The following is a 24,112-nucleotide window of genomic DNA, read 5'->3' as shown; positions in this document are numbered from 1 at the left end:
AGAGCAATCTTCATATATATTAAAGGAATAAAAGCCACAGAAGAACCACTGAATTAAGGGTTAGTTATGAGTTGTGTTGATTACCAATGAGGAGAAAATGTTACACGGAAAATACAAAGGAACTCCCCTGAAACAGAACAAAATCAACACATTACTCCAGCAACAGTAGATTCCAAACTACGGTCAGTTCTTAATTACCTAGAAGTAGATTACCTGGTTTGAGAATAATAGTGGTCAAAACCATGGTTCTAACATATCCACATATAAGCAGGTATGGACTAATCAGAACTTTATTGCAACAAAGAGATGCCACAGTGTGTCTACCTGTAACCACTTGCACTATCCAGGTATGGGTAGTTCTGCTATAACACTTGTTTTATAAATGTGAATTTATTTCAATTGAATTAATACATTAGGGAACAGTTTGAATACGATGCAAAGTTTGTGTTTGCTTATGAACAATTTCCTCTGGGAGAAGCACTATGAACTCAGAAAACCATACTCACCAGAACAGAACTGCATAGGAATACACGCACGCACACACAGGCACATACACACACACACACACACACACCCCTCAACATCTACAGCTACCTCAGTTCACAGCATGTGTTAGGAGCCACGCCTGTTCCCATCTGGTGTTACAACTTCCCCTCGGAGGTTTAGATAACCCTCTTTCTAGCCCTTCCCAGTCACAAGCTGCAAATCTTTCCACACCCACTTCCACAAGCAAACCTCAGGGCTTTTCAAGGGAAAGCACCATAGGTATTGTAGTACTTACCATATTTCTTAACCATTCAATTTGTGAAGAAGTGTGCTCTCATTTTTATTAGCTTCTTATCTTTTAAACATGTGTCACTGACAAAGTTTTTGAGTAATTTAAGTGTTGTGTCTCTCACCCATTGTCCCTGTAAGCCTGGATTTTCATTGCATGATTTTGCATAGCACCATAATTTTAAGAATGCATATGTCACATTCTATCAGAACTCACTATATCTATCTTCCAAATCTTCTCCAACATAAAAGAGATATATTCTACTGCCAGACTTCTATAAAAGAATATAGAACATGGAGACATATTGCAGAAGCCTAGAGCAACTGTCATAGTAAAACGGCAATAGTCCTTAAGATCCAGACTTTACCCACCCCCAGGGGAGCTCACAACACTGAGGAGGTACAAGTTCTCAAAGGAGCATTTAAAGAAAGCTCTTGGAACTCCAAGGAGATCTCTGTGGCAGAGACTGATGAGCTAGTCACCAGACCAGTTTCTCTTATTCACGGCACCCATAATTACAATTCCTAGCCTCTTGCGGTCAGATCTAGCCTCAGAACAGGTTCTCACTAAGGGATGTGAGCAGAAGTGACATGTGAGCCTTCTCATCCACTCCACACTGCCTTTCAAACTCAGCCTGCTGTATGCATGTCTTTGAAGCTGCATGCTGAAGACTAAATTTAGGTCCCTGTGCCACTCCTTGGAGGAGACCTTACAAGAGCAGGACATAAGGGATTTTGGTATTGCAGACATTACACATTTTGGAGTGGTTTTGGTACAGCAGCTTTACCTTAACTTGTTAAATCAAATGGGCTGGCCAATAGCCTGCCTGAGCACTTGTATCCTGCTCCAGCTTAAATATTATAGGTGTAGCACAAAAACCTTTTCAGGACTGTTCAAGAAGGCGTGTACTTCCTATGCAACAGCTTCTCTGCCAAATGTAGGGGTTAGATAACAGTGAATTTACAAACCAGTGAGGGGAGAGAAAAATAGGAGTGACTATCAAAGACAATTACAGAGCCAACAATTCTACTCCTAGGAATATGCTCAGTAGAAACAAATACGATCACCAAAAAACAGGCATGAGAATGATCAGAGCAACTCGGTTTAACATAAACAGTAGAATGGATGAATAAATTGGGGATCTTCATACAGTAGAATACTATACAGCAATGAGAATAAATGAAATACAACTACACACAAAGATGTGTCTAATAAACATGACTTCAGTGAAAAAAAGACACATCTATATGATTCCATTGATATTATGTTCAAAGACAGAGGATAGAAATCAAGAGGATAGTGATTAACTTCAGGAAGAGCTCCAAGAAGGACCACTGGAGTTCAAGTTGTATTCTAGTTCTTGAACTTGGTAGTTGTGTCACAGATATATTCAGTTTGTGGAAATCCATTGAGTCTACATCTATGATTTTTTACATGAATATTATGCATCACCAAACAGTCTTAAAAAATAAGAAGTGTTACTGGTGTAAGGACAGAAGTTTGGACAAGGTACTTTAGAGACTCAAAGATCCAATGTGTCTACAGTGTCAATTGTACTCATTTAGGCAAGTGAGAGACAAAGATTTTTTTCTGGTAGGATGTTTACGACTACTGGGAACCTCTACCTACATCCTCATCTTGCAGCCCAATCTGATAACCTCCAATTCAAACAATAAATTGTTTATTTACAATTGGAATACACTCTCAAGTCTTAAGAGTCAAATCTCTGCAGATGCTAAAAAGAATACAGGCAGAATTTGGGAGGAAATGGAATTTTTGGGTAATGATAATATCAATTTTTGTCAACAAATCTCTCCCCGTCTACGTTTCCTTTTTCCCCCTCCTTTCTTCTGATTTTTATTTCCCCATTCTCTGTCTACACACACATGAGCATGTGTATACACACAAACACACAAATAGATACACAGTAAGTTTATCTTCTATAAGCTTGTAATACACTCACACCTCTTGACTCACTAAGCTAAGCAATGGCTGTGTCGTTCCAAAAGCTTAGGCCACTCCAGATGCAAGAGAAGATTCTTTGCCAATCAAATCCTATCATGGAATCAATATATGGCCATCGCCAGGGCTAACCATTTGTGTACTGGTTAATGTATATGACTTAGAGCCCTTTCAGGACAGAGACCATCTTGGAATAAATGAAAAAATAAAACAGCATGTACAAGTAAACCCATCAAGGTATACTGGCTTCTGACAGGGCTGGATCCAGAGCCCCAAACGCTCCTTTCACCCAGCCTCTCAGTAGATGCTAGCTCTCGGGCAGAGGTCCCTGGAACTGACACCTGTGGTTACGGGGAGCTCTGGACTTACATTCCTAAAGGCTTGTCACCATAGAGGAACAAAGCCTTTCTTTGTCAACTCAAGTTCATAAAACGCTGGGGCCAAGCTCTCACTGGCTCAGCCTGGGTCCTGAAGTCTGATGATCAGTAGCCACTGGGGTATATGAGGTATGGTTGACCTGGAGAAGGAGAAGTCCCCAAAGGAAAAAAAAAAAGTGATGTTCCAGGAAGAAGAGGGGAGAGTTCCCAGAAGGGGAACAAATCACACATCCACAACCCTCGTGTTTTTCAAACATGGGCAGCAAATTACTGGGGGATGTGGGTCCTGAAACCACTTCAATAGGCTATAATAAGCAGAATATAAAAAAGGATAAAATGAAACAATCAGGTTTTATCAAACTCAATATTTTGTGGAACTTCTGTTTTAATTGTGCATGTGGGTGCATGCACACACACGTTATATATGTGGACTGGGTAACAATGCAAGACAAATTTCTTACTGTGGGTTTTGGTCAAATAAATCAGAGTACTACAATCATCAAACATCTGATTCATTTAACATGTGAGCATCTATACCTGCCCATTTGTGGGAATATTCAGTATATATCTCATACCTATTCTCATGCCTTCATTTATTGTGGTTATGGCTGTAGATATGGAAAAAACAGTAGCTGAGACATTTTTATTATGAACTATTATACCTTAATCAATCAGTCAGAAAATGCTCAGGAAGAAGAAATGCATGATTGTAAATGCATGATTTCAACATGATACCCAAACAACAAAGTTGTCTAAGAATTTAATTGGTTTCCTCATAAACACCAAGAAAATTATTTTCAAGTACTTAATTGTGTATTATCTTTATAAACTTACTTTCAATCACACGATTAGTACATGCTTGTTGAAGATAATTTGTTCATTACAGAAAAGCATGAAAAGACCTTTTCAGTTCTTGTGAACTCAAATTCTGCAGTATATGGAACACAGAGAAGCACATTTCCCACTTGTGTAAAACTTCAGCATTTTGAGCCGTTCCCCATTAGGGCAACCACTGTCACCAGCTGATGAATCAGTCCGTAATTATTAGGTACCCATATAACCACCCCTTTTGAGATATCAATTCAGCAAATCCTCTCTGCTCTCCAGAGCCAGCGCTCTTGGTTGCCTAACCAACAGTTATTTCCCCTCCTTCTTTCCTCCCAGAGTCTCAATTTTGCAGAGGTATCAGATGGCCATTTGCTGGGCTGGCAGTGGAACAGAGGTAGGGAGAGCTGCAGCCCTCTCTCACACTAGAAATAGACCCTAATTGATAGCATCCAGTGTTTGTCAATAAGGGACCACTACTATTTTGAGAGGGACAACTTTTCATAATGTAAAACTGTTTTACTCACGTTAGGATGTTTAGAATCTCTGGCCCCTTCCCACTATATGCCAATAGGACCTCCACCCCATCATTATAAATAATTAAAACACCCCAAGGGCATTTCACAACATCTGTCCTCCAGCTGAGAATCACTGGGACTCTTAAACAGAGGTTGGCAAACTTTTTCTGTAAAGGGCCAGATAGTAAATAGTTTAAGCTTTATGTGCCATATAGTCTCACTTGCAACTACTCAACTCAGTAATTTTATTGCAAAAGCAGCCATAAATTTATATGTAGATGAATAGGGATGGCTGTGTTCTAATAAAACTTTATTTAAAAAAAACAGGTGGTGGGCTGGATTTGCTTGCAGATCACAGTTTGCTGATGTCTGCAAGTCTAAACTAGCCATGTAAATTCCTCTCACTGGGTAGGTTTAGGAAATACATGGAACATGGTGCAATTCCGGACAATGAAAGATTGGGGAACTCTGCTATGAAGTTTCTGAGAAAATTCTCCACCCTCTCAAAAAAAGAGGCATGGACAAAACATACCTTGCTTTCCTCTCTTTACCTTTGGTCTTTTTTTTTTTTTTTTTTGTGTGTGTGATGATATGCTACCTGGAACTATTGCAGCCATTCTACAATGATAAGAGGTTCAGCCAACGTGCTGACATGGCACATCAAAAAGATGTCAAAACCCAGACACCTTGAATCAAGTTTACTAACCCTCAAGTGGCCCTCTGGATTTCTTATGTGAGATAAAAAACCCAGACACCTTGAATCAAGTTTACCAACCCTAAAATGGCCCTCTGGATTTCTTATGTGAGATAAAAAAAATTGTCCTCCTCTTTAATATATTTTTTGTTGTGTTTTCTATTACTTGCTGCTGACAGCATTTTAATGAATATACTTTCAATTTGGTCATAAAGCAATAAGGATAATATATTTCTACCAGAATACGGGTATGATATTCAGATGGATGTTTTTCTTCTGCAATCAATAGCCTTGTTGTTGTTCTCCAAGTGTATCTCTGAATAAAAATGAAATTATTAAAGAAGAACAGCAGGTTGATTACTTTCTCAACTCCTCTTCCCTTCTTCCTCCATGCTGCTAGAACCCTGATTCTGAGTGTTTGGGCCTCTGTGAAGGTGAGCCAGAGAAGACCATTTCATTGCCCTTTGCTAGGTGTGACCATGTGACCCATTTTGAGCAATGAGATTCTCTAAGGGAAAATTCTAGCTTCTAGAAAAGATGTCCCTCCAGGATTAAAAGAAAGAGCCTCACAAAGAGAATGCTCACAGTGCTCTGGCCACCCCTGCTTCATGCCTCTGAACCCAGTCATATGATGACATGATGCCTGAAGCTGTGGCAACCACATTACACCCATGAGGTGACAAAGCCTGAGGCTGATGGAGCAGGAAGAGAGAAAACACCTGGATTGTTGTTGACTTCACTGAGTCCATGAAGCCCAATCCAGGAATCACATATATCTAGGAATATTTTGTTTAAGCCCCTTTAATCAAGCATTGATTTACTTGCAGCTAAAATGTCCTGATAAACTCAAAGTAAGAAAGTATACTGAGGATGACATTTTTCACACAAAACATAGTAGCTTTTTAGGGTATACATGTCCTACTAAGTATAGGTGTCTCTAAATAAATGACCCATGTTGTAGTAGTGTGTTGACATCCACTCCCACGGAAGCAGGTAGCAGCTGGATAACCTGGAAGGGCAGGGCTAGGAGGCTACATCCCCTTCTATTTCGTCTCTCCTCTGAAGTAAGCCAACTTTTCCAGTGTGGTTTCCATACTTCCCTTCAAAGGATCCACTTGTCTCAGCAGAGCAACCAGTGGACAAAAGGGAACGCAATTTATTATCAGTTTGCTTTTAATCATTTCCTGCATAGCAAGTGTGGGCTATTACATCTCCTTTGTGGGAAAGAAAGTGAGCATGGCAGGAGAATATAAATATTTAAAACACAATTCCTATTCAAATTGTTTAATGACTATTTGAGAAGAGAAAGAACTCTTTACAGTGGGAACATTTATACAGAGAAACATCTGTAAGTGCAAAGTTGTATTATCTAAAGGTAAAAATATGTATATATCTAAATCTGTATCTACATATTCATTTGTAATTCCCTCTGTCTCCAACAAGAATCACTTGATGATATTTGATGACATAGGACCAGGGCCAGAAAACTTTCTGCAAAGGGCAGATATTTCAGGTTTTGTAGGCCATATGGTCTCTGTAGCAACCACTCAGTTCTACTGTTTTAACTGTAGACAATACATAAATGAATGGGGATGGCTATGTTCCAAAGACAACTTTATTTCTGGACAGTGACATTTGAATTTCATATAATTTTCATGTGTCATGAAATATTATTCTCTTCTTGATTTTTGGGAACCATTTAAAAATGTAAAAACCATTCTTAGCTTAACACAAACACAGGAAACCGACTGAATTTGGCCCACAGGCTATGGTTTGCCAACTCTAGGACACAGAAAAAAATCTGAAATGACTTGTAGGCCAGCAATAAAACTATGAATTATGTCCAGTATAGTGTTATGCATATATGTTCTTGCATTCAGATGATCTTTAAAAAATGTTAGCACATATACCTATAATAGCTAGCCTTTTTTAACACATGACTATATTCTAAATAAATGAAAGTTTATGGAGTTTACATGACCACATCGGAATGAAAGGGAGATAAAGTAAGGCACTAACCAGTAGAGAAGGATTAGATGCTTTATTGCCTCCTATGCGTGTTTCATCAGCTTACTTAAACACTCTATTCTTCAGCCTGTCAACATGACCTCAACCGGAAAGCCAAATTATGAACTAATGGCATCATAATCAAATTACAATCCTAAAGGAAACATCCATCAATACATCGCTGGAATGTGGTTCTCTAAAAAACATCAAGTTGTCCCCTTTAGTGAACAGAAGATCATCAGAGGGTAAGATTTTGAAGATTGCTGTCAACAATTAATAAAATTTAAGTTATAAAACGTATAAGCTTTCCTGGTTGAAAGGTGGTGAACATAAAAATATTTTTCTGTTTATACCCCCATCAGAGAAAACCTTATCTTGATATTAAAAATGAAAAAAAAATTGCTTCAGAATACTAAATTCTATGCAAAAAGTAACAGATCATTTTTATAATGATACGATCTTCCAGCTTTATCTTAATTTGCTAGTAAAAGTTATCATTAAAATTTTATAGATCTGAAATTTCTATTATACTTGTATAATACATATCTTTAATATATTAAACTATCTCTTATGTTTCATTCATTCAAAATAGAGAAAACTAAGAAATTCAAGTTAAAACTGTCTGAGTTAGCAATTTATATTTTCTCCGGGGTTGATTTTTCAACATTTTATCACATTTTGGGAAATCATATTTACCCAAACTTCTTTCTGTTGTCTAAATAGATTTTCTTCTTCATTACCCCCCCATTCTGATACCATTTTTATTAGTTTCTTATAGATCCTTTCAGTATTTTTATGTAAATATAAGCATATTTACTTTTGTGAGTCTTACTATTTTCACTTAATAAATATGTCCTGGAGACCATTATATATCACTGCATAAAGTGTTTCCTTGTTCTTTATTCTTACAGCTGCATAGTGTTGCAAACTATTTTAATCTAGGTTCTCATAGATGAATTTCTTTGAATTTGCCCATTATATGGTAAAACAATGGAATTGTTGAAATATAATTAACTTCAGAGGGAATATTGCATAATTTTCCTATTTTACAAATAAGAAGACAGAGGCCCAACTTGCTCAAATCCACCTGAAGTTCCAACTACCATTACTCAAGCTTTCCCCATCACTAAGTACTTCAAGTCTTGTCACTGGGTTAACTCCTGTGACAAATGCTGCTTGTCAAGTTCAATACCTTTGAGGAACTAGAATGCCCACAATTTTAGCATAAAATTTGAATATCATTTTAATGGCATCTCAGATTACCTCCTGTCTTTTATGGGTTTTGAAATACTCAGTATACTATTTTTGATGCCATAAGAAAAAAATCTGCCCAAGAAATCCAAAGACTTAGCTGTAAACATATTCATCACATTGTTATCCAAAGCAAAACACTGGAAACAACCTAAATGTTAATAAATAGGAAATCATTAAGTAAATCGTGGTACATGTAGCTGTTAATTTTATATTTATAAAGAAGGTTTAATGATATGGGAACAAAATATTTTGTAAAAACTTAAGGATAGAATAGCGTATTTATGTTAACTGTAAAACAGTTATAAAATTTAAAGAAAATAGAAGGCTAACTGACGATATCATTGCTGATAGAATTTCAAACATTTATATATCTTTTTAAATACATTCTACATATTCAAAACTTTTTACAATAAAGGTATCCACTTTTACAATCAGAAAAATATTTGAAGAATTTGTGGATATTGTTTGGACTCTTGAATTTATATGGGTATTCTTTAAGCATTTTTGAAATTCAAGTTTATTTTTTACTTGGTAATATATACCTACCATTTCAAATAAAAATAAAATAAAAATGTAAATTGTAGATGGGACATGGAGAACCACTCATGTCCTTGTGCACCCCACCCCCTCACGTATAACCCTCTGAACTACCACTTTACAGAGTTAAGTAATGTTATTTTTTGTGTATCCTTCCAGCCATTGTGATGCAAATATGAGAAAAAATATATGTTCCATCTCCCTCATCTTTTTAAAGTTTTTTTTAACCTTACTATTTTCACTTAACAATAAACGTATTCAGAGATCTTTCTATATCACTGCATAGAGCATTTCCTTCTGCTTTTTCACAGGTAGTGCTATATTTTAATTTTTAAGCAAAATTCTCATAGGCCCTTTTCTTAAAATTTGTTCATTCAGTGTGACATTTCAAAAGAGCGATAAAAAACTAACTCTGGGTCAAATATATATATTTTAGCAAGACAATGCCTTTCACTTAGTATAGTATTTCACTTTTGGGTTTTTTAAAACTTCATTTTCCCAATATACTGTATGCAAAATACCTGATCATAGGTTCTTTAATATCACATTAAGTATAAAAAAACTCCCATGATCAAATCTTTAAGTATTTTACAATACTTAACTGGCATGAAAACAATATTAGTCTCTTTGTACATCTCCCTCAGAGCACTTGGGTGACCAGGTACATTGTCAATGGGCAGTAATATTTTGAAAGGAATCTATTTTTCCTGAACAGTAATATTTTACAATACTTAAAGATTTTTTTTGATTGTAAAAGTAGGATGCTTTTATCGTAAAAAGTTTTTAAAATATAGAGCATATAAAGAAAAGATACATAAATACTTGAAATTCTATCAGCAATGATATCACTTAACCTTCTATTTTCTTTAAACTTTATATCTATTTTACAATATTATCTACAATTCTCTCCTGGCACTAAAGACAAAATGTATATAATTAGAGAAGACTAGGACTTTCAGGACTAGAAGGAAAGGAAAGAAAAGAAATATGAGAATGAGAGGATATGGGCCCAGATATAGGGCTGGGTCCCAAGCTGTAGAGGTAGGGAACAGTTCACTGCCAAGGGTAAAATGGCTACAATAAATCAGCAGTGACAGCAGATCCTAAAAATCGGAAGGAGCAGTGCAATCTGATGAATGACGTACAGAAGCAGGCATACCTGTGATAATCAGTATTGCACATCATGTGGAATACAGTATGGTTTCACTCTGATTCATTCACAATTCGCCAAATATTTACTCAGTACAGACATACCTCAGAGATATTGCAGGTTTGGTTCCAGACTACTGCAATAAAGCTAATATTGCAATAAAATGAGTCATAATTTTTTTGGTTTCCCAGTGCATATAAAAGTTACATTTATACTATACTGTAGTTTATTAAGTGTGAAATAGCATTATGTCTAAAAGAACAATGGCATACCTTAGTTTATAAATACTTTATTGTTAAAAATATGCTAATGATCATCTAAGCCTTTAGTGAGTCGTCATATTTCTGCTGGTGGAGGGTCTTGCCTCCATGTTGATGGGTGCTGACTCATCAAGGTGGTGGTTGCTGAAGGCTGGGGTGGCTGTGGCAATGTTTCAAAATAAGACAACAATGAAGTTTGCTGTGTTGACTGACTCTTTCATGAAAGATTTCTCTGTAGCATGTGATGCTGTTTGATAGTATTTTACTCACAGAACTTCTTTCAAAATTGGAGTCAATCCTCTCACACCCTGCTGCTTCTTTATCAACTAAGTTTGTGTCATATTCTAAATTCATTGTTTTTATTTCAACAATGCTCACAGTACCTTCACCAGGAGTAGAATCTATCTCAAGAAACCACTTTATTTGCTCATCCATAAGAAGCAACCCTTAATCCATTCAAGTTTGATGATGAGATTGCGGCAATTCAGTCCCACCTTAAGGCTCCACTAAGTCTAGTTCTCTTGCTATTTCCACAACATCTGCAGTTACTTCCTGCACTGAAGTCTTGAACCCCTCAAAGCCATCTATGAGGGTTGGAATCAACTTCTTCTAAACTCCTGTTAATGACATTTTGACATCCTCCCATAAGTCATCAATGTTCTTAATGGCATCTAGAATGGTGAATCCTTTCCAGAAGGTTTGCCATTTACTTTGCCCAAATTCATCAGAGGAACCACTCTCTATAGCAGCTATAACCATACAAAATATATCTCTTTTTTTAAAACTAGTCAAGTGTAGTAGTGAGAATGTGGAAAAGAGTAGAACAAGAAATTCAATCTCTAACTGACTGCGAACAATGAATTGAGATAACTCACTACCTTCAGATCAGCCAAATTCCTTAAATAATGAGACTTGGAAGTCAAAATTACTCATTGATCACTGGGCTGCAGAACAAATTTTGTGTTAACAGGCATGAAAATAATATTAGTCTCCTTGTACATCTCCCTCAGAGCACTTGGGTGACCAGGTACATTGTCAATGGGCAGTAATATTTTGAAAGGAATCTATTTTTCCTGAACATAAGTCTCAACAGTGTGCTTAAAATATTCAGTAAACCATGCTGTAAACAGATGTACTGTCATCCAGGCTTTGTTGTTCCATTCCTAGAGCACAAGCAGAGTAGAGTTAGCATAATTCTTAAGGGCTCTAGAAGTTGTGGAATGGCAAATGAGCATTAGCCTTAACTTAAAGTCACCAGCTGCATTAACTCCAAAAAAGAGAGTCAGCCTGTCCTTTCAAGCTTTGAAGCCAGGCATTGACTTTTCTTCTCTAGCTATGAAAGTCCTAGATGGCATCTTCTTCCAATTGAAGGTTAGTCTACACTGAAAATCTGTGGTTTAGTGTAGTCGTCTTCATCAGTGATCTTAGCTAGGTCTTCTGGATAATTTGCTGCAGCTTCTCCATTAGCACTTGCCGCTTTACCTTGTACTTTCATGTTATGGAGACAGCATCTTTCCTTAAGCCTCACAAACCAATCCCTGCTAGCTTCAAACGTTTTATCTGCAGCTTCCTCACTTTTCTCAGCCTTCGCAGAATTTAAGAGAGTTAGAGTCTTGCTCTGGATTAGGCTTTGGCTTAACGGAATGTTGTGGCTGGTTTGATCTTCTATCCAGACCACTCAAACTTTCTCCATATCAGTAATAAGGCTGTTTCACTTTCTTATCATTTGTGTGTTTCCCGGAGTAGCACTTTTAATTTCCTTCAAGAGCTTTTCCTTTGTAGTCACAGTTTGGCGAACTGTTTGGCACAAGAGGTCTAGTTTTTGGCCTATCTCAGCTTTCAACATGCCTTCCGTACCAAACTTAATTATTTCTGGCTTTCAATTTAAAGTGAGAGATGTACAACTCTTCCTTTAACTTGAACACTTGCAGGCTACTGTAGGGTTATTAATTGGCCTGATTTCAATATTGTTATGTCTCAAGGAATAGGGGAGCCTGAGGAAAGGGAGAGACATGAGGGAATGGCTAGTTGGTACAGCAGTCAGAACACACACAACATTTATCAATTAAGTTTGCCATCTTATATGTGTGGTTCATGACAGCCCAAAACAATTGCAATAGTAACATCAAACAATTCCAATAGTAACATCAAAGATTACTGATCACACATCACCATAACAGATATAATAATAATAATGAAAAATATGACACAGAAACACGAAATGAGCACATGCTGTTGAAAAAATGGTGCTGATAGATTGCTTGATGTGGAGTTGGCACAAACCTTCAATTTGTAGAAAGTGCAGTATCTATAAAGCACCAATAAACCAGAGTGCAATGAAACAAGGTATTCTTAAATCTACTATAAACCAAGGAGGTTTAATACCAGGGGATTTGCCCTTGAAGAGTTCATAAATGAGACAGATCAAAACTGGACTCAATTATAATACAGTCTATACCAGTCAGCCATTGCCACAACAATGCTGCATAACACAGTGTCATACAAGAATAAGCATCTGATTTCATGCTCACAGATTTGCCTGATGGTGCTGGTCCATGTGAATCTAGCTTCTAGGACCAACAGGTTAAACCAGGCAGTTCTTCATATAGCAATGTTAAGAGCTTTTTGCTTTTTTACATTCTTTTTTAGGAACGTACAATACCTCAAAGGCATTCTCCTACCAAAAACTTGTACCAAAACAGATACCCTGTGACTTCTGTCCATATTCCACTGGCCAAAGCAAGTTACTTGGCCAAGCCCAACAGCAATGGGGCAAAGAGGTACCCTCTACCTCTAGGAAGTAGAACTATAATGTCACATGGAAAAGGCTTGGATTCAGGGAAGATTTAAGAATTGGGAACAAAATTACAATCTACCACACAATGAAGAAATGTTGTGAAAAAAGCAGGGCATGACATGTCCAGCACAGATAGGGTACACAGTGGCACTAAACTTCCCAGCTTGCCTCACAGTTACATAGGGTCAGAGTTCTGCCTAATGGAATGAGGGTAGAATGGTATACTTTAATTCTGGGCATAGCCCTTAAAAACCTGTCACCCAATCTTCTACCATTCTCTCCCCTCATCTGTCAGCTGAACACTGATGTGCAGGAAACCTTCGATAGCATACTGAAGATGAGATAGTCCTATCTTACAGGTTCTCAGAATGGCTGAGCATATCAGAGCTCCCCCACACCATCAGGAATGCCTGTTTTGTGTATCAAGCAAACAAGAGATGGGCCACAAAAATTGAGGGATTGATCTGTTAAAGCAGTGAAATTATCTTCACTAATAAAAGATGTCAGTCGAGCTATTTAACCCAGGATTGGGAGGTTGGAGAAGGTGACATGGAACAACCTTAGATTAAAAGCTGAAATATAAAAGACAGATGGGAATTTTTCAGGTGTAAAGGAGGCAAGATAAAGATTGTTCCAGACAAAATGAAGAGTTTATGCAAAGGCTCAGGGTGTGGCACTTTTTAGGACTTCTAAAAAATTCAACATGGTTAGGGGTAGATGTGTGTGTGTGTGTCTCTGTATGTGTGTGTATACACGTGTGTGTTTGGTGTTGAGTAGGAAGTTAAGGCTGGAAAGGAGGAATAACAAGTTCAGAGAAATATGGTTCTCTTTTTCTTTTCTTTTTTTTTTTTTTTGAGACAGAGTCTCGTTCTGTTGCCCAGGTTGGAGTGCAGTGGCGCTATCTCAGCTCACTGCAAGCTTCGCCTCCCAGATTCAAGCTATTCTCCTGCCTCAGCCTCCCGAGTAGCTGAGACTACAAGTGCCCGCCACCACGCCCGGCTAATTTTTTTGTATTTTTAGTAGAGACGGGGTTTGACCGTGTTAGCCAGGATGGTCTCGATCTCCTGACCTTGTGATCCGCCCGCCTCGGCCTCCCAAAGTGCTGGGATTACAGGCGTGAGCCACCGCGCCCAGCCCGAGAAATACGGTTCTCAAAGGAACCAAGTGAATCAGGCCAAACCCAAAAGGGTAAGGATAAAGAATATGGATTTTGCCCTCAAAAGTATGTAGACGGAGGGGACAGGGAGGATCCAATTCGCACTTTACAAAGCTTCTAAGTTAACCTACAGGTGGTATTGTAAGTGCTGACAGTTTAAGTCCCCCAAAGCGGGGCTGGCAAGGGTGACTGTGTTCAGGGTGAATCCCCAACCATATCCATCCTTCCCCCTGCTAGTAAAGAAGGCTGACACCCAGACTGCCCCAAAGGGAAATTTGAGTACTGGGCAGAGAGATCAAAGAAGAACAGTAAAATACCCATGTAAAGGGCAGAGAGTAAATATTTTAGGCTTTGCAAGCCATGTGGTTTCTGTCACAGCTATCCAACTCTCCCAAGAGCAGCCATAGTATACAAACAAAAGGGCATGGCTGTGTTTAAATAAAACTTTATTTATAAAAATGGTCATAAAGCTTTCTAAAATAAGTAAACACATCAGATAGGTTAAGTTTGCCAGCCCTGGCCCTAGGCCATGAAGCAGGACATCGCCCTGAGCCACAATTCAGTTAGGCATGTTTAGGATTTACACCAAAACTAATTCCAGACTCCACCACTGTATAGCTGAGACTGCTAACCGCTCCTGTACTAGGGTAAAGACTGGTGACTTGGATCGTGAATTTCAAAAGAGACAAATATCCAGGACTCCAGTTACAGGAACCATTGTAAAATCACCATGGTCAGTATGTGATCCAATGTTGAATCAATACAACAGCCTTGAATTAGCCAGATGGCCGCGTGTTCTCCCCCACACCAGTCTCTGACCAGATAAATAACTGTGCCAGTTCAATAGAAAAATACACTCATTCCTACATTCATTAGGAAAATTTTACCATTAATTTTATGAACTTTTGCCTACTGCTTTCTTTGAACCTCATCTTTGTCAGGTAATCATGTTCTTATTTTCAATTAAGCAAATCTCATAAAACTTGTGAAACCTATAAAAAATAACCAAAATAAAAATTAAAACCCTATAGTAAATTGTAATTGCAGGGAAATTACTTTTCATTTTCAAACTTTGGAAACATTTCTTTCATAGAAATGATTGTGTTTTCCTAGCTTTCAAAAAAGACTTTCTAAAATAAAAACTTACTGACATCTATAAAAACCCATTTCAATATCATCATAACTTTGCCTATTGAGCTTAAAGCAGTAAAACAGAGACTCCTTAGAAATACAAGTTGATGACTTTTTAACCATCAATCACCAAATATATATATTATATATATTTTATATATATAATATATATATACTTCAAATGTAAAAACAGAAATAAAAGTTTATTCTCTGAGACCAAGTCCAGGAGCAGGCTATTTACTTTCAACATGTACATTGTATTCCGTTATATTCAATGAAGAAGTACTGACACGGTAATTGTTCAGCTAAACAAATATGACAATTTGTTTGCAACAAATGTTAGAATGAATTGTATATGACTTCACTCACTAATTATTTAGTATAGACTATTTATCTTATGCCAAATTCTGTAAACCATACTTGAAAATATATTTCTGAAAGAACAGTTCTGGCAGAAAACCCTTCTCATCTCTTTGCCAGGAAAAAAAAAAAAATGGGAATGTTAACTTTGTTATCTAAAACTAAGGCTTAGATTTCTTCAAGATAATTTTCAGAGCTTAAGTACATAATGACCTAAATTACTCAGAAGCAAGGCAGCATACTTTTGATATATGTTTTTGCTGTAAAGAACTAAAGGTAGTCTATGATTTCTCATTATAATGCTCTCAGTCAAATCATAGGAAAGTTAGATTAAACTCAACTCCAAATTGATACAGCCTACCTCCATTCCTCTGACTACAACTAAATCCACTTATCTGGTTTTATTTCCATTTGGAAACAGATTAGTGAAGGTCATTAGCCATTAGGACCAGATGGCTCAAGTGTACTGTAAGGAAATACTAGGCATTCTCCTGTTGACTTGATTATCAGTTCACCAGCACACATTGGTTGAGGCTATACAAGTAGTATCACCCATTCTTTTTCCATCCATTTTGAACTGGATATTTATGGAAGGCAAACATCACCTTAACAAGCAACTCTCCAGCTCCCCAAAAATATCAGGTCAACTTAGTGACCAAAGAATAAGCATGCATAATTTTTCCAAGTGCAACAAATTAGTAGGACAATTATGTCCACTTCTAATGGTCAGTTTCCAACAGTTCAAGAAGTAATTTGAGATCAGAAGTTTCTCTAAAGATAAGGTCTATATTAATTGGTAATGTGCATTAGTGAATTCAAGTATTTATTATAATATGCTCAATTTGACGTGTGTGCCCACATGTGTGCTGATAATGATAAAGAAGAGAAAACAGGAAAAGGCACTGTTTAACCCAGGGGTCAGTGAATTCAAGTATTTATTATAATATGCTCGATTTGACATGTGTGTGCCCACATGTGTGCTGCTAATGATAAAGAAGAGAAAACAGGAAAAAGGCATTGTTTAACCCAGGGGTCAGTTAACTTTTTCTGTAAAGAGCCAGAGAGTAAATATTTCAGGCTTTGTAGGCCATAAGGTCTCTGTGGCATCTATTCAACTTTGCTGTTGTCAGGCAAATGCAGCCATAGATAATACATAAATGAATGGACATGTGTTCCAATAAAACTTTATTTATGGACACTGAAATTTTAATTTCATATTATTCTTTTTTTGATATTTTTGAACCATTTAAAAATAAAGAAACCATTCTTTGCTCACAGGCTATGCCATAACAGTCAGCAAGCCAGATTTGGCTCATAGGCCACAGTATGCCAACCCCTGTTTTAGCCTATTCATAATTTTCTTTTCCTGCTATGATTAGCTTTCAAGATTAAAGATCATTTGATGGTAACAGTGGTAGATTTCAGGACGGTATGCTTAAACAAAGATTTTAAACGGTCTTGAGTTTTCTTATTGAGCCAAGTGTGAAACCAGTGGTTTCAAGTTCATTCCTTAAAGATACATTTCTAGTTCACCAATAATGTACATTCTCTTACAGCTAAACTTCCACGGTTAACCTCAAATGAAATAACAAAGTACTAAAGTTGAACAGTGTATGTGTATGTAAAGGGAGAGAATGAACAGCTGGAAGGACCATAAGCAGAAAGTGAGACTTTCCAGGTCATGCATTTAAAGTACAAGTAAGTTTCACTGCAGCTGTCAGTCTGTACCAAATTCTGATAGCAAGAAGGTGAAACTCACTTGCCCCAGACAATAAGAGAGAGAGAGAGAGAGAGAGAGATGCTTGAAATGGTACAAAGCCTGACCTAGACGCCTTCTTCCCAGAACTGCAAGCGACTAGACTTTCACAGCTTCAAACTAGCAACTCTTGGGAAACTAGAGTTAAATATTCCTAAAACAGGAATCTAGTTCTGTTACGAAACTGTTCATCATTTCACCTCCTGACAGTCACAAAAATCAGCAGAACTTAGAAAGGATTCAGAAGATGAGCAAGTAGCATTTTTAATAAAATTCAAATCCAGAGTCTTTGGGGTTTTTTCATTGCTAGCCTCCAGAGCTCACTATTATCAGCAATATTAATACAATTACTCAGTAAAAATAGGGGATATGGGAAAAACCCTGACCTTTTGCATTACTTCTTTAACTTCCCCTTTTCCCTGGGAAATATTTAATTCTGAATAAGATAAAGGTAAAAGACAGAAGTTTAGTAGTATCTAAATGGACTTGACATAAAAATCTAAGGAAACTATACATATGTATTTTGTATTTTTCCTCAAATATAAGATACTTGTAAGAAAATTAGCATTCTAATTAGCATTCTAATATTAGATATTAGTCACTGCTATATACCATAAAATAACCCATGCAACTATAAGAAAATGCAAAATAAAGCATCCCCCAAATTTACCTACTACTATAAGAAATCATCATATCAACAGTGGGGACTCAATCATTATCATCAAGTCTACCGTTTTGCTTAAAGAAAAGAAGTCAAATCAGGGACTCAATCTATGAACATATCACTCAATTTAATAACATCCCTATGAGTTTTGGATCTCAAATCATCTCCCTCTGGCAAAAGGGGCATAATCATATGTTTTTCTACTGGACTGCATTCTTCTATAAACATTTGAAAGAATGCATCTGCTTTACAAATAAAATAGTCAATACAAAGAGCAGTAACAATAAAAATATATGCCTGTTTTTATACTATTACTGGTTTATAAGGCAATCATCTGTAATGCTCTCATCTACAAGGATGGAAAATAATATAGAACTGTTACCAAGGAAACACTGAAGTAAAACTGCATGTAAACTATCAAGCAGTTTAAGAACCAGAAAATTAGAAGAACGGGAAAAACCATCTTCAGATAGAACCATGACACACTGTGCCACCCACGAAGGATGCAATCAAGGGTCATAACTCTAACTGATGATGTAAAGGGTGCCAACTACTTACCAACAATTCCAACACTTGGCAGCAATTTTTTTAATGGTACTGGGTTATTGAGGGGCAATGTCAATTCTGATTTTTCCCACGATTAAAAGGGCATAGATTCTGGAAACAAATAGTTAAATGTAGACACTCTAAAAAGTCAAAATATGCAGTTTATTTATTCCAGTGTCAAATAATATTCTCTTGGAATTCTCTGTAATTACACTGTCTTTACTCACAGATAGGACACTAAGCAAATATCACTTCCAAGATATGCCTTCTGAATTAACATTTAGAAGCTCAAGTTTGTAGGAACCAAAGGTAAGGCCAGGTACCCAGGGTAACTACATGTGTTTGCCTCTAAACCAAGAGAATTTTAAGCACTGAAGTAACCATGCTGATCAAAGCTAAATCCTTTAGGAAGATTATCCATTCTGAAATCAGGAAAATCCTGCAGTATAAGCACTTTCATACTTCACCTTTGAGAAAAGAACTTGCTTTCTGTAACAGTGTTTAAAACACATACAAGACTTTCTTCCTCCCAAGGCAGAAACAAGCAACTGCAAACATGTGTTTTTACATGCTGATGACCCTCTAAAGGTACTTCTATCTCAGCATGGGGACCATCCTCGGGCTCACACTAAAGAAAAAGAAGAATTCTATGGATGGAAGATTTCTTAATCGGCACATCAGCTCAGAACATTTGCACCTTCTGTCTTTAGAATAAACACTCTACTGGATCACATTAAGGATAGAAAGTGAAACTCACACTCATTTACTAAATTTTAAACTCTCTTTAAAATAAGATACCACTCTCCCCACAGCCTTGCTTGAGTTTTGCAAAAACTCAGATTTGTGAATATCATGTGGGCATCCTAGAATTTAGTAAAAAGAATATGAAACATCTTTTCACTGACACATGACACTGTCCTCTCCAAAGTTCCTAAGTTTAAGGACTAAATCGAGGCTCTAGATGTTTTGTTAAACTGTTTTTAGCATCTGAGGCCACCAAAAAGTATCCTGGTTACTTTGAACTATACTATTGGTTGAACTTCCCTTTCCCTTTAGCAGTATCTCTGTCCATCACACGGAGGGTACCACTTAACCTCTAAATTTGCACACAGCTGCTTCCCAACCATGGTTCAATATTTGACAGCTGTTTAGAAACTAGCCCTAGGCAGAAGCATGCAGGAAGTTAATAGAATAGTGGTGTGAAGCAATGGCCCTCTATGAGATCAGCTTGAAAGCAAACAATTTGCCACACCACAATCATCCACTGCTTAACAAATCAGTCTTCTGATCTGCAGGACAACACCTCTTCCTGAGCTGCTCTAAGACACAGGTGTTTACCCATCAACTGCGTATCTCCAGTCTACTTAGAGTAAGCTGCACTGGGCCTTTCTGCCTGGGGAAATCTGCTAGTGGCATGAAGACTGACCCATGTTAGTAGAAAGGGAAGGTGGAGATGGGCAGGCAGAACAAAGACCTGTAGATGTCGGAGAGAATGGCAACATCCAAACAGAACCTTTCTGAAGTGGTCTAATGTAATTTAATAAAGCAAAGTCAACATACGTTTCTACCTCTGACTATTGGAAGCTGCTCATCCCTGCCTGATGCAATCAACACATCTCACTCTGACACTCAGGACTGAAGGAAAACCTGGGATTATTCTGTCCATATTGCAAGTAAGTTTTTAAGCTACATCCTGGAAAAACCCAACTGTCTACCTCCTACGTCCTGGTGGTAGCTGCTATAAAGAGCTCCAGGGGCAGAGAAGGTTGGGCATGGTTTTCTAAGACCACTCCTATTGGGCTCTTCCCAATTAATGCCACATAGCAAGCAGCACAAACCTTACTCTGTGGCTCAAACGAAGACTTTGGAAGCATAAGCAGGGCAGAAGACCTGGAGGAGTGCTCTGGCCAGGCAACACCTAGGCGGCCCAAGCGTGGAAATGTTCCTCTTTTATCAGTAGTACCCAAAAATGTCTGAATCGATGATTTAGTTGTAGCTACTGTTTTAACAACATGGCCACTTAGAAGAAAATTTCTAAATCTTTCGAGGCTTAAGAATATAGTTACCCCCCCCCCCCCAAAAAAAAAAAGGCTGAAAGTCTTTCTCTTCTATCTACATGACTTCGCCATCTAGGTTACCGTTGGGAGCACCTGGTCAATCTAGGAGCTGACTTTGTGCAGGTGTGGAGGTGTAATTTAGGAGTTGGGGGAAGGCGGCACTTTTGGTCTTTGCAGCTTGGAAGGCAGGCACCCAAGCTCCAAGCACTTCTGGGTTTCCCTAGCAGTAGCAATTACAACCATCTTCTCTTAGCCCTGAATTATACATGGGACCCCAAACACCGCTGGGGCTTTTCCTTAGGGAAAACAAACTGTCGTGAATATCGGTGTGTTGGTGAGGGCATGTATGTACCTCTCTGTGTGTGGTCTACACCCGCCGCTACACAAGCCTCAGCAGCCAGTGAGAAATAAGTTGAATGTGGAAGCCCCCGGCCACTTCATTTGTCTTAAGCCCCGTCGCGCTTTCCAGCTTTTGCCTCTACCCAGCCTCCCGAAAAATAAGGCACCAAGTTGCCCGCGGCAGCGGCCCTGGGTGCAAACGGAACCCGCGCAGCCCCTACCTCGAAAGCTTTGCAATCTTCACAAAGCTGAAGACATCCATGCAGGCAGCTGGGGACCCCCGAGCGCGACAACTCCGTCGCCCCTTCTCACGCCAGCAACAGCAGCCTCCGCAGCCCCATGGCCAAGACCTCAGTGCGCCCGGGGCTCGAGTCGCGGCGACAGCGGGTGGCGGCGGCGGCCGGAGAGAACCTGCACCTGGAGGCGGCGGCTGCTACCCCCCTCCGGCCGCGAGCTGCGTGTGCATCCCCGAGCAGGACCATTGATAGGCACCCGAGGCAGGAAAACTCAATGGAGAGGGAGCCAGGCAGGGCGCAAGAGGCGGGGGCGGGGAGCGCGGCCCGGGTCTCGCGCCCCGCCCCGTGCGCTCTAGCCCCGGGGACTGCCGGGCGTCCAGAGAAAGCGAGGCCTGGGCGAGAGGCGCTGCTCTGGCTTCCCGGCCCTCGGACCCTCGTGCCCCACGCACCGAGGAGCGCAGACGGAGCCGGGAGACGGCAGGCGAGCTGGGCACACGCGCACGCACCCCTCGCAGCACTGCAGCTGCCTCCCTGCCTCCTTCTCCAAGCCGAGTCCCTGCTCCTCTCCCCACCCCCACCCGCCCGGGGGGAGGGGGCACTCTCCTGTCACCCACTGCGTGTGCCTCTAGATCTGAAGGATCTGGTCTAACAGTCTATGGCACACTGGAGAACTGTGAACGCTACCCCTCCCTCCCCAAGCCGAAGGAGAGCCGTGCAACCGCAGGTTGCTCAAAGCCTCGGTTTGCTCCGTAAACAAAACTAGCGTTCGGAAGGAGCAGGGATGATTGAGGTTGGGTCGTTTGTCAAGGGGAAGGGAAGGGAGATGCCAGGCGCCGCGGGCTCGATTCGGGGAGCGCAGAGTTCCCACTGCTTCTCCCGAATCGCTGGGGCGAGACGTGACCACTGGGCTGGCTGGGAAGGTGTGTCTTTGGACAGCAGCACCGCGGGAGTGTCTGCCAAATAAGAACCGGAGGCATTTGCGGGTAGGGGGATGAACACAGCTGCTCCCTCCTCGAGGAGCATAGAGCGGAGGGTCCCAGGAGCCCGTGATGCGGAGGCTAATTCTAACCGGGCTCGGAATCTAAGGAAAGAGAAGGATTAGAATGGGGTCTGCCACGCAGAGCGAGCTGCTTTTGCACACTGAGCCTTGGGTGAAGGGAACAGGGAAGAAAAAAAACAAAACAAAACCTTTCCGGAGAAGCAAAAACACAGAAACATAAACACTCACCTTAGGCAGAGTAAACTCCAAGTTGCAGCCATCTAGAACTCCTCCTAGCCTTCTCTTTTACATAATTACCTTGGATAATCAGCCCTGTTCATTAACTCAGTTCTACCTCCTGGGAGGCTCAGGCTTCATTGGGCCCCTTTTTCTTCTTCCTCTTGAAGTCTCAAGGCCTCTTCTCCACAATCCTTTAAAATTTCCCCCCAGACTGTGAAGGTCAGCTGGCCGCACTAAGTGTGTGCTCTCCCACCGGCAGCGTTCACCTGGCGGCAGGGCCACCGCAAAGAACAGAGAGCACCCCCAGAAATGTTGGAAGATCCAGCCAGTGTTCCAGTCTAGCTCTCCGAGGGGATTAAGAAAGAAATAGGTTTAAAGTTCCCACACTTCTGCTCCTCTCCTGGTCTGTTGTTATATTTAAAGTCTTCAGTATTCAAGCCTAGTACTAAAGCGTTTTTTTAAAGCATTTATTTCAAAAACTGAACATAAAATAAATAGCAATCTGCAAAATCTAAATGACTTAAAACTCAGGCATAAAATTACATGTTTTTGAATACATAGTTATCAGTTTTCCTGCAGCTTCTATTAAACAGGCTAGTTTAATTGCATGAACGCAGTTACTACTCAAGGATCGGAAGGGGCGAGAGGGACCTTGGCTTTTGAACTCTATTGTTTGTAAAATAATTATAGTTTGGGTCTGCACTGTGCTTTAGAATTTTTAAAGCTTTTTTTTTGCATTGGAGTCTCATCGCAACCTTTTCATATAAGGCAATATATTTAGAAATCTTTTATTTTTATGCCATAATCTATTCTCAACATACCAGACAAAAAGATGTTTTGTGTGTGTGTGTGTGTGTGTGTGTGTGTGTGTGTGTTTTAACGTAGATCACATAAGGCTACTTGTCTGATCTAAAATATGTAAAAGCTCCCCATTCTCCGTCAAGCTAAAGTTGCGCTCCTGCAAGGACCAACAAGACCCTAGATCCCTTATCCTTTGATCTTTCTTACCTCAACTATTACTGCCCACTTCCCTCTCCCCTTTTTCTCTGTCCCTCCTCATCCCCTACCCCGAGCCCCTCCTCTCTCACACACATACACTCACTGGGCTCCAGCAATTCTGGACTTCTTGCTGTCCTTCAAACTCTACAGGTAATCTTCCCACCTTAGGCTCTTTGCAATGGTTGTTCCCTCAGCCTGGAATGCTCTTTCCTGGGATATCTGCATGGCCGGCTTCTCCACCCTGTCAAATGTATGCACCAATACCACTTCCAAAATGCCCCCTCTAGAAAGCCAATTTAAAATTGCAAAAGGTTTTCACACCCTGGACTCCGAGTCCCTATTAACTGTTTTATTCTTTTTTCTTGTTTCCATAGCACTTATCACCCACTAGCACACTATATAATTTATTTTTATCTTTAGGATTTCTTTTTTTTTTTTGGTCTGAATCTCCCACTGGAGCTCCACAAGGGCTGGGATCTTTGTTTTGTTTTGC

The 24,112-nt window shown here is 39.4% G+C and overlaps 1 protein-coding gene across 6 annotated transcripts in view; it reads right to left on the bottom strand.

The window, feature by feature from the left end:
* Positions 1 to 23,055, bottom strand: part of FRMPD4 (FERM and PDZ domain containing 4) — a 582,613-nt gene extending 559,558 nt beyond the window's left edge. The window contains exon 1 of one of the 6 annotated variants that reach the window (XM_057301098.2): positions 21,387 to 23,055. Coding sequence is in view for 4 of the 6 variants with exons in the window: in XM_034950556.4 (XP_034806447.1) it covers positions 21,387 to 21,427 (41 nt within the window). In the remaining 2 variants the exon portion in view is untranslated. The remainder of the gene's footprint in view (positions 1 to 21,386) is intronic. The other 5 variants (XM_057301097.2, XM_034950556.4, XM_034950552.4 and 2 more) reach the window with 5 other exon arrangements.
* Positions 23,056 to 24,112: the final 1,057 nt, after the last annotated feature.

This window comes from Pan paniscus, chromosome X (genome assembly GCF_029289425.2).
Source record: "Pan paniscus chromosome X, NHGRI_mPanPan1-v2.0_pri, whole genome shotgun sequence".
Taxonomy (NCBI): Eukaryota; Metazoa; Chordata; class Mammalia; order Primates; family Hominidae; genus Pan; species Pan paniscus.
This window is presented reverse-complemented; position numbering and strand designations above follow the sequence as displayed.